The following is a 12,051-nucleotide window of genomic DNA, read 5'->3' on the forward strand; positions in this document are numbered from 1 at the left end:
AACCCATTATTCCAATTTCTCTTACTTTCAATTACTCTCAATTTCATTTCAAATTATGTTATAATTGTTGTCTCGATTATATTACATAAAGTCATCTTTTATAAAACCTCAGATAACTGTAGGCGATGAAATTTAACTATTGTTTCTTACACATGGGAATATTTTAAGTTTTACATAAATAAGATACTGGTATCTATTTGTGTATAATATTGATTAAAATGTTTATCTCAGAACTGATTCTTAACTAATGTACCTATGATGACTTAGCAGCTTTACAAATTATAAGTATGGTGGCCCATAAGTCGTGGGTGTGAATGTTGTATAAGACATAAAATTAACAATAAAAGTGTTCGGGGTAAGACGATGATCAATTACATTATACAATGTACATAGAAGTAATCAGAGTATAAAAATCTATTAATATCATTCTAATTACAATTAATTACTGACCATTTATATTATCCAACAGTATACATTAAGGGTGAATTTATTATTTATATTAAAAACATTTATACAATTCAAATTGATACAGAAGTTCACATAAAAAAAATATAGTAACTTATGGCAAAAATAATACAGTTGATGATTCAAATTTCAAGTATGTATAGTATGGAGACTGATACTCGGAAAGACTCATGCCTTTAACGTAACGTGCACTCGCTCCAACTCGCTGTAAAATCTATGTTAGGTAAGAGTACTTGCAACATGATCACAGTGTGAATGTTCATATAATTTGGGAATATATTGAAGTGAGAAATAAATCATATTACATGCATACGGAGACCTATATTCTTTCTTCTTCCAAGTCGGTCCCTCAATGCTGAGGATCGTTATCATCACACTTCTGATTAGTCTGTTCCACTCCAGTCTGTCCTCAGCCCGACGAACTGACTCAACATACTTTAGCCCCGTAGCCACCTTTATTTGGTCAGTCCATCTAAATGGTATTCTACCCCGGCTTCTCCTACCTTAAACTCAGCCAGACATTATTGCTTTTTCTAGATTGTAATATGAAGCTCTTTTAGTATCGATGTATTTGTCCTTCTGGCTGTCCAAGGCACACGCAGCAGCCTTCTCCAACACCACATCTCAAATAAATGAAGACTTATATACATAGTCATTATTGCCGAGTTGTTCTGGAAATTACCTAAATTTTTATTACATAATTAATTTCCTCCCATCTGAACAATTTTATCACTCAAGTTTGTTAACTCTCTATTTTTACCTGATCTGTCAACTTAAAAACTCTTCAAACCCGTATCTGAAAAATGTCATTGACCCAAATATTTCTTATTTTTGGTACTGAATAATTTACATCGGAAGAATATTAAATTTCTATCATAATAAAAAGGTTCTCCAAAAGAAAGTTAGGCACTAATTTACATATCGTTGTTGCGCCTTGGAAACCAGCTATGTGCATCAATTTTACTAAATACGCCAAAAATGCCCAAAAATAATTTTAACCGTAATTTAAATTATAATTTATCAATTTTCATAAACATACTATAGTTAAATATTCACTAAAAAAAATCGATGTTCCCAGAGATTTTTATTAAAATCTGCTATGTTTTTTGTTTCTCCTGAACATTTTTGTGAAAAACACAGCTGATTTTCAAACCGCAATGGTAATATCGTTGGTATACTGATAAAACCGTCAAAATTTAAGTAAACAACTTATAAATGCAGTTATATGTTATTTTTTTTAGCTTTATTAACTGATTGAATCCTCCAAATCCTCCGATGTTTAGTTTCGATGTTATCGTGTACCCACTATTTTCTTTTTCTGGTGAAAACCATTAATTTCTATCCATTGAAATAATTTAAAGGAACTAAGATGGTCATCTCATGACATCATGTCCAAAATATGCTAAAAAACTTTGGTTGACTCAAAAGGATTTTTCTCAGTAAAGTCAATAATGCCTTTAGAGGGTTTTACCAGTATACCGACGATATTATAATTGCTTATGTAAGAAGCACTTTAGCATAACTTTGGAAATATAGGTAAGAGGACGCCTAAGTATGATTTTTAATATAAATTTTATATTGGAAGCATTATAATAAAATAAATAAAACAACTTTCTTTTTAATCACTAATTTTAAATTATTAAAAATTAGTGGTTAAAAACAAAGTTGTTTTATTTATTTTATTATTATGACTTTTAATATTCAATATTTCAAAGATCCTTAGTGGATTTTCAATAGAATGAACACAAACACCCCCCATTTAATATTTGACATTAATCAAGCGCTAAATTTTATTGGAATATTTATACCCTAAACTTGTAAAAAATTATTTATACAATACTTCTATTGATTTAATGTCAACATAGTGGCAACATTCTACACACATAACTATCGGTTGTCCTCCTCAAATGAAATTTCAAGATGTAGGTAGTAATTTATTTATGAGGAATGGTATTAGCAATTTTGACTGAAACATTTCATTTCTACCTGATATGAGTGAGTAGTTTATCTGGTAACCTGATAAATCAAATTTTCACTTATTTAGTTAATAAAATACTTAATTATCAACCACTAAAATAAGTCGTGTTTATTTCTAAATATTATCCAATAAAATGTGCAAAGAATGAATTGTGAACTGACACAGATGTTAACTTATGTTAACGACTAAATTTAACTGTGAACAATTTGAGAATTGTGAATGTGTAAATTTATTGATTCTGTAATAATACTTATGATAGTTGTGAAAATTTTGTATTTTGGAACTAATTAATTACATACTAGAATTATGTATCTTTTGTTTGTAATATATCAAGTTTTCTTGTGTCATGGTGTGGTCCTACAGAATTTTTATCAGGAGCCATGATATCTTGTGATTATAAAGATTTGCTTCAGGGAGAAACGTTAAGGACAGAAAAAGTCATAAATAATTCTTATGGTAATAAAATTATAGTTTTGTTTTTGCTTTGCCATTCTGCTCCAAATGTTCTTACACATTATATATGTCCCAAATACTGGTGCATCAGTTTTTACTGTTTGCCCCAAAAATAACACTCATTAGGAAAAAAAATGTTCGATATTAACCGTCCTCAATACAAAAATTTGAAAACAGCATGTTATTTTGCCGAGTTCTGTACAAATAATAATCATTTTGAAATGTGTATATTTGACTGCCAAACGAAATGAGCTGAACCGCACAATGTCAATGTACCATAAGTGATAATTTTTCACATGCACTTGAATTATTTTCTTCTCGAGCGTTACTAAAGTATGATCTAGTAGATAATATTATTTTTTAGTCTACTTTTTCTGTTATCTAAATACACAATAATTAGACTTGTATACTGAAGGAGAAATATGAAGGATATATAAAACTAATTAAATATTTTTTGATCAAAGATAAAATAATCTATTTTCTACAAAAATCACAACGAATGATGTTTTCTCGGTTATTTTTCATTTAGCCTATTTGTGCAAGTTATGTTTATATAGTAGATACTTTATAAATATACGTTTAAATAAATTACCATGTAAATAAGTTATACAATATCTTTTTTTTACACTATTGTGATCCATTAAACATATTTATATAAAATTGTACTATATTTTGTACTATGTATGTATTACATTTAGGCTGATAATTCTGTGCAAATATACGTGTAATAATATATCTTTGCTTTCTACGTTTATTTTAATGATTCTCTATGATGTCAATATTCATTGGTCAAAATGATTGATAAATGTAAATGGTATCTCCTTCAGTGTGTATATTTCAATAAACTTTTAAAATATAATATGAGTATTTATTTGCTTTGTTAATGCACATTTGTTTTTTCCTATGAAGATGTTTATGTACATGATTTTACAGTATATTGATTCATCTTCATGAAAATATCAAAAATAACTTATGATCAAAAGAACAAAAATGTTTTGTTTTTGTTCCTATTCTGCCCTGTATTCTGTTTTGTAACTATGAACCTTTCTGAACCTGAAGGTGAAAAAAAACCCGCGATTTCCTGAGAGGATTACTAGGAATGCCCCAGCCAAAATTCTATAAACACGACTTTCTTATGATTATCATGGTAGTGTTTATAAAACTGTTTCATAATATTTTAAGTTTTCTGCGAAATTCATTCATTCTCCCATAAAATTCTGTTGCGAGAGGATGGTACATGGCATCGCGCTGCTCTCTCTGCCACACGTTGAACAACACTGATCAAAAATATCGCTACCTGTTAGCGCGGCGGTACAGACGGTGTTGAGAGCGGGAATGCATGTAAAATGTAATGCACGAAATCCGTTTTTTTGTGGTTACGGCTGGAAATTAGCTCCTAAACTATAAAGCGTTGATTTGTAATGTTTGCTATTTGCTTGGAGGAAAAGCAAAGACAAATGTTAATTATCGTTAAAAAAATACAGCAAAAAAATATTTTAATACATTCTTAACATTATGGGGTCTTCCTCTTCCAAGTCGGTCCCTCAATGCTGAGGATCGTGATCACCATGAACACTTCTGATTAGTCTGTTCTTCTGTTCCACCTTTGTTCCACATTCTGTTCCACCCCAGTCTGTCCTTAGTCCGACGAACTGATTCATCAAATTTTAGCCCGGTAGCCGTAGCCACCTTTATTTGGTCAGTCCATATATATGGGATTCTACCCCGGCTTCTCCTACCTTCAACTCGGCCAGACATTATTGCCTTTTCTAGATTGTCTGGCTCACGTCTAGCAATATGTCCAAAGAAAGACAGTATCCTTCTCAAACACACCACTGATAGACGAGTTGTAATATGGAGCTCTTCCAGTATCGATGCATTCGTCCTTCTGGCTGTCCAAGGCACATGCAGCAGCCTTCTCCAACACCACATCTCGAATGCATCGATCCTCTTCCTCTCGTATGCACGCATTGTCCACGTTTCACCCCCATATAGGAAAACGGAGAATACCAGGGCTTCCATCAACCGCTTTTTTGTGTTTATTGATATACCTCGATCTCGTTAAATCTTCTCCAAACGGTTCATTGCTTCTTAAGCCATTTGAATCCTGCGACCAATCTCAGGTCTACAACTGCCGTTATTGGAGATAAGCGAGCTGAGGTATACAAAGTCATCTATCAGTTCAAGGTCTTGCATCTGTCTTGTCCTTAGGAGACTGCCAGCTCTGTCTACAATCATGAGCTTTGTCTTACTTTTATTTATTCTCAGACCCAGAGCCTCACTCTCCAACTCCATCCGTCTGAAGGCTTCTGCTAGCTCGGTTTCATCTTTGGCAATCAGTGTCGTGTCATCTGCATATCTCAGATTTGATATTTGTTGACCTCCCACTTTGACAACCACCATTACACCCATCCATCGCTCTTCTCATAATATATTCACCATAAAGGTTGAAGAGTTTTAGTGACAAGATGCAACCTTGACGCTTACCTCTTTCTGCTTTAAATGGAGCTGACAGTGCATTCTCCATCCTTACTCTTGCTGACCCATCTATTTATAATTTTTTCCCCAGTAATGTGAGATGCTGTGGCACACCCATCTCTAGCATGATCTCAAACATACGTTGCCAACATACACAGTCAAAGGCCTTTGTGTAGTCAATAAAACACAGTAATATTGGCCCATTGAACTCACGGCACTTCTCAATCAGCTGTCGTATGTTTAGGATCTGCTTCAGTGTACCCCTCCCTGCCACAAAACCTGCTTGTTTGCAGGGAATTTGACAGTTAATATAATTATATAATTCTCTAAACGTTTTATTTATAATGAATAGAAGAATTTTGCTGGCATGCGACATGAGGGAGATTGTTCGATAATTCTCACATTTACGGGTTGATCCCTTTTTTTATGAAGCAGTATTAAAATTGACTCTGTCCAATCATCGGGCCATTGACCTATTCTCCACACTTTCAGACATATATTGCGGAGATGCCATTATTACCTACTGCCTTATTTTTCATTTTGGAAATGGTATGTTTTACTTCCTCCAGCAATATATCTGGTTCCCTCTTATCGTCCAATTCAATGTCAATTTCATTCCCAGTTTCAATAGAATTGTCAAGAGTATAATCCACGACAGTAATTTTTCCATCTCTCCAGTATTTTATCCCGTTCAGTCAGAAGTTCGCCTCTTTCATTTTCAATTATCCATGTTTTGGGCTCGTAAGTTATTCGTAAGGATCTTAATTTTTAGAACCATGTCTTTAGTATGTGCAGTATAAGCCAGCTGTTCTATATCTTTACAAACAGCATTAATGTATGTATCTTTATCACGTCTACATGCTTTTTACACTTGACGGTGTAATGCTCTATATTGCTGTCTGTTGCTGGCTACACCGTTCTCTTTCAGGATTCTGCGTAGTTTTACTAGTACCCAAGTCTCGTCGCTCATCCACACCTTATTTCTTCTGAGTGTATCATTCGATAGACAAGCATCATTGGCTCTTGTTTTTTTTTTTTTTTTTTTTTTTATTTATTATTATTTTACATATTTATTACAGCAATATACAAGTAATTATTTATGAAACAAATTAATTCAGTAGTAACAGTAAGCATACATATTTTTTATTTAGATTATGGTTTTGAGTTTCGTCCATGTGGCATTAGCGGATTCAAAAGGATCATTTTCAAGTGTATTGAGTTTTGCGCATATTCCTCATTCAAAAACTTTTAAAGCCTGGTTATCTAATTTAGGTGTTCTCTTAATCTCTACTTTCTTTACCGACTTCAATCTGATTTTGAAGTTAGCTACCAACAGTTGATGGTCACTACCGCAATCTGCACCCGGCAATGTTTTTACACTAGTGATATTTGATCGCCATCTTTGATTTATGGTGATATAGTCAATTTGGTTTTGATGCCTATCACCAGGTGATATCCAGGTGTATAAACGTCTAGGTGGATGTTGCTTGAAAAACATGTTCATAATTAAGTATTGATTTTCTTTGCAAAATTGAACAAAACGCTTACCTCTGGCATTCCTGGTTCTAAGTCCAAATTTACCCGCTACAAAATCACAGTCGTTCTTTTTACTTATTTTTGCATTCACATTACGCTGCAGTACTGTTATTTTTTTGTTGGTATTGTCGTTATAATGGTTTCCAGTTGCCTGTAAAAATTTTCATTGTCCTCATCAGATGCTGCTGATGTTGGGGCATATATTTGTATAATTTTAAGGGAGTATGGGTGAGCTTGCTGTTTAATTTTGATTATGCGATCATTTACAGTTTCGTATCCCATAATTGTGTTCTTTAGTTTTTTGGAAACGAAACCCACTCCATTGCGACTGTAATCCTCGAGACCGACAAAGAATACTCAATTATTGTTTGATGATGCAAAATGTCCGCTACCTCTCCAATGTGTCTCACTCATACCCATTATGTCTATTTTACATCTCTCCATCTCTGCTTCTATTATTTCAAGTTTTCTTGGTCATATTAGACCACGAACATTCCCAGTAGCTATCAAAATATAACGCAAAAAATTAAATAAACATTATAATGATTACCAAAAAAGAAATTGAAGAAATATGCTACCTGGGGGACCCTAGATATCTCCTTAGGCCAGGAAAGGTTAATTATGTACATGACGGTTAAGGCCATACCTTCAACCATTTATTTCTTATCCCAAACTATCACGTCATTTCCACGTAGGGATAAACAGAGGATAGAACAACACTATGTCTTTAGATTTGAACTTTGCTTACTCTACATAAATGCGTCTTTTTATGCATGCACGTTGATCATTCGGACTTTTGACAAGCCTGCAAATATTCGCTTTTAATTGAAATAATGTAGTTGAATTTTTTTTTTTTTTTTCTATATTTTCTAAAAAAAAATTCTCCATACCTACCTATATTTTTACTCTTTGAAATATATGTACAACAGAAAAAAAACTTTTTTACATAGATCTGTGCCATCATTAATAGAATCGGCTGATCCTGAAATTATTGGTAAAGTATTTACTAAATAATCCTAATGAGACAGATGAATCTGATATGGTGACATCAATTAAAAAATGTTTTTCAATAAAATTTCAAAAATATATATTATATGAGTGACAAATTACTTTTTAATTTAAAAAAAGGATTTTGGAAATAAAACAATTAGTGGTAAGTAAAATAGGTGCGAAAGTTTTCACGCTCACTGTTATCAATACGTTTCTTTTTTGGGTGATACCGTGTATGTTGGATTTGTTCCGACGTTTCGACTACCATTGCAGGAGCCAAATTTTTATTAATCCAGGAATCAAAAAGATCAAGTGATAATTTTATTTGGTACAACAGAAAAGGAAGTTCGTTTGAGGAAGTCGAAAAAAGTTATTAAAAAATAATGTTAAAGGTACAAAATATAATAATGAACATACGAACCTATTACTATATCATTAGCAACAAACAAAGCTATAGTTGTCTCTATGACGCTCAAAAGTGCGTCTGAGCGCGAAAGAGACAGAGATTATTTTCATTATGCCATGCGATGTCATTCATACGCATACCATGCGCTTACTCACAGATACTACATTAGCCCAATGTGTAAATGTATTGTTCGCGCCAGCTCCCTAAACTCCTAATATTAACAGACCAATACCATTATGAGAAAAGTCATAGACGCTGTAAAATATAATATTTTTTTAATGCGGAAGATAAACAGGAAGAATAGGTATTTTATAATTATATTTTTATGTAATTAAAATAAGGTTGCAATTATTTCTTCTGTAGAAATAGATAAAATAGAATTCCAAACATTTTCATTACTTTTGCGCCAAAGCACCCGAATACGAGTGATACGTGAATAAAAAATAATAAATGATGCAAACTTACTTTGTACCATAGAGTATATATATGTATATACTCTAAGCTTTGTACATATTATATTATTTTCTCAAGAGGCAACAGCGCTCCAGCACGTTCGGATGTTTCCGTAGCCTTGTTTAATTTCCGATGATTTCCGAATGTTAATCCCTTGCTTGCACGCGGCAATCGCGGTATGCTCAAATTTCAGACAAACTTCACTAACTTCACTTCAGTTTTTGAAGAACCGTGCCGCGGTGAGGTGCCGTCGCTTGCGGTGAAATTTTGACAGTTGTGAAATGTTTTGTTTGTAAACTTGTTTAGGAATCCTAAATAATATATTTAATGGAATTAAACTACTAAAGTTTTCGTTCTTTATCGGTGAACACAATCGAATTTCGCGGTAAATAATGAGTTCCAAAATATCTTTATTTTTTCCCCTAACTATGTTTATTATGACTTTTGCGGCTGAGCCTCCTCCGAGGAGCTGCGAACCGATTCGAGTGGAAATGTGCAAAGATATCGGATACAACGCCACCGGCATGCCCAACCTAGCACGGCACACCATGCAAGCGGACGCCGACACCACCATGCAGACCTTCAACCCGTTGCTGCAGTACGGCTGCTCCTCTCAGCTGCACCTGTTCCTGTGCTCGGTGTACGTCCCCATGTGCACAGACAAGGTGGCGCTGCCCATCGGGCCGTGTCGCGGGCTGTGCGAGAGCGTGCACGCGCGCTGCTACCCCGTGCTGCGCGGCTTCGGCTTCCCGTGGCCGGCCGAGTTCGAGTGCTCGCGCTTCCCGGCCGAGAACAACCACGAGACCATGTGCATGGAGGGCCCCGGCGAGGAGGGCCCGGCCGCGCCGCCGCGCGCGCTGGCGCCCAGCCCCGCTTGCCAGCGCCTGGCGCGCGCCGCCGCCTACGTGTTCCTCAACCGCTCGGGCCGCTGCGCGCAGTTCTGCGACGCCGAGGTGCTGTGGGACGCGGCCGAGCGCCGGCTGGCCGAGGTGTGGCTCGCCGTGTGGGCCGCGCTGTGCTTCCTGGCCGCGCTGGCGGCGGGCGGCGCGCACGCGGCCGCGCCCTCGCCCGCCCCGCCCGTCGAGCGCGCGCCCCTCATGCTGGCGCTGTGCCACGCGCTGGCGGCCGTGGGCTGGGGCGTGCGCGCACTGGCGGGCCACGCGCCCGTGGCCTGCACGCGCGATTCCCAGAGCCCTTCGCGCCCCATCCTGTCCCAGGACGGCCTGGCGAACCCAAACTGCGCCGTGGTCTTCCTGCTCCTCTACTACTTCGGAATGGCGGCTTCCGTATGGTGAGACCACTTTTTTACAACCCCATCATTCGAATCGAATTTCTAGGTGTAACAGTTTTGTCTCGTTTATTTTGTTTATATTATTACTACGTTCTTCTTCCTTTCGAAGCGGGATCTGGGAACTGGGAAACTGGGAAGTAGAGCTGCGGTCGTAATTTGGAACTGACACTGTATTCCTTCACTGCCACTGTCACTGTCAAACAGGGAAGCTAGAATAAGATAAAACTACTGAGCGTGTGTACTTCATTAATCACAAATTGACAATACTGCAGTGAGGGGTACAATTAATGTTTTTAAAAATATATGTTTTTTTTTTAAATGATAGTGAATTTGCGAAAGTGAAGAAACGTCTTTATGAACTGTTTCTGGAAAGGGGTGGGCGCTTTCATTGTGTGTAATATCGTGGTATACTTTTTACAAGCCTCACCATTAATTTGTCAAACGGTATAGAACGCTACGATTGTGATTAACTCTTTAGTAACCGATTAAACCCACACCCCTTTAACTCGAGCCAAGTAATGACAGATTGACAGGTCATAAGCCATATGTCTAAACTGACATATTCCCCTCAGAGAGATCTCCTTTAAAACTAGTGGATTTTTGGCATGTTGTGAAATGGCTCAACCACGCAGTGGAATCGTGGAAACTGCCAGGAATACAGGCAAACAATTGTTTTATCTTGCAAACATATGACTGAAGTTACTCTACTATTCTATGGATTATTTTATTGTATTTAGTAAAAGAAAACAACAGCCATTACAACAAAAAAAAAATATTTTCAAATAAACCAAAATTATAAGCCAATTATAGTTTTCTATACATTACTAAATACAATATAAAAAAAAAGAGGAAAAAAAGCGTATATTGAAATAGCCACTCCGCATCATTCCACACGTAAAAAATAAAAGAAATATTACAATAATAATGAAATAATAAAAAAAAACATTATGTTATGGCTATGACGTAACGGTGTTTTAAGGGCCGTGTATACGCGGACAATATTTATTTATCATTTATTTATTCATGTATATGTACATTACAAAATGGAATATTAAGAATTAAGATTCATACATATAGAAATAATTATGTAAAATTAGGTATTTATAAAAAAAAACACATTAGTATACATAATATCCAAAGAATAATATGTTAAAAAAGTAAGAGAATCTTGTAACGAAAAACTCCCTCAGAGACGTGAAAAATGTCAATGTCCAAAGTGATATTGTTCAACATAGAGATAGTCATGTCCCATCTCCGTGAGCAGAGCCTCGACCGCGTCCGCGCAGGACAGAACGCTAGGAAAATACGAAAATTCAGCCGCAGTTCACACGTGAGCGTTGCGAAAATGAATACACAACTGCGTTTATTACGATTGAATTTACAAAAATATTATTAATATAATACCATGATGTATTCGATTTTGTTTTCTGCCGCCATTTACGGAAAAAAAAAATTGGGAGCTACACGTCGGCCACACGCGATGGAGGGGGGTAATCATTGTTCAGCGGAGATAGCCTGCCCGTCTATCTCGGTGGCGATGTCTCGGGACAATGTTTTATCCTACAGCTTGCTGTTTACACTTGGACAGTGGTCTACCTCTAGTCCTGGGACAAAATATCGGTTGGTCTGCGTGTAAACGGCCTTTTAAGCGGAAATAAAATTTAAACCACCGGTTTTTGGTTTAGTTACTGTTTCATCTTCATCATCATCTTTATTTATTTTTTATTTTATTCACTTTTATATTTATGTAACATTTATTGAGATACAAATCCCAACTCCATGGAACCAAAGTTCTGTGTTGAGTTGGGATTCAAACCCTAACCTGCAACTGATGGTGCATAAGTCACTGTATTGGAAAATGAGGGCTTACTGGGTGCGGAAACGGGAATGATGAAGGGAGTCCAGGTACTTTGTACTTTATTTATTGGGGGTAGATACGTCATATCGTGCTAGTTGTACTATAACTCAAAGTTAACTAAAGCGCCCTTGATATATTATATT

At 36.0% G+C, this 12,051-nt stretch overlaps 1 protein-coding gene across 1 annotated transcript in view; it reads left to right on the plus strand.

Moving 5' to 3' along the window:
• Positions 1 to 8,915: 8,915 nt before the first annotated feature.
• Positions 8,916 to 12,051, plus strand: part of fz4 (frizzled 4) — an 81,602-nt gene continuing 78,466 nt past the window's right edge. Inside the window, exon 1 of the mRNA XM_088242883.1 lies at positions 8,916 to 10,050. Coding sequence (XP_088099009.1) covers positions 9,152 to 10,050 — 899 coding nt within the window. The 5' untranslated portion in view covers positions 8,916 to 9,151. The remainder of the gene's footprint in view (positions 10,051 to 12,051) is intronic.

This window comes from Micrasema longulum, unplaced genomic scaffold (assembly GCF_059751315.1).
Source record: "Micrasema longulum isolate JH-2025_06_02 unplaced genomic scaffold, ASM5975131v1 h1tg000173l, whole genome shotgun sequence".
In the NCBI taxonomy this organism is placed as follows: domain Eukaryota; kingdom Metazoa; phylum Arthropoda; class Insecta; order Trichoptera; family Brachycentridae; genus Micrasema; species Micrasema longulum.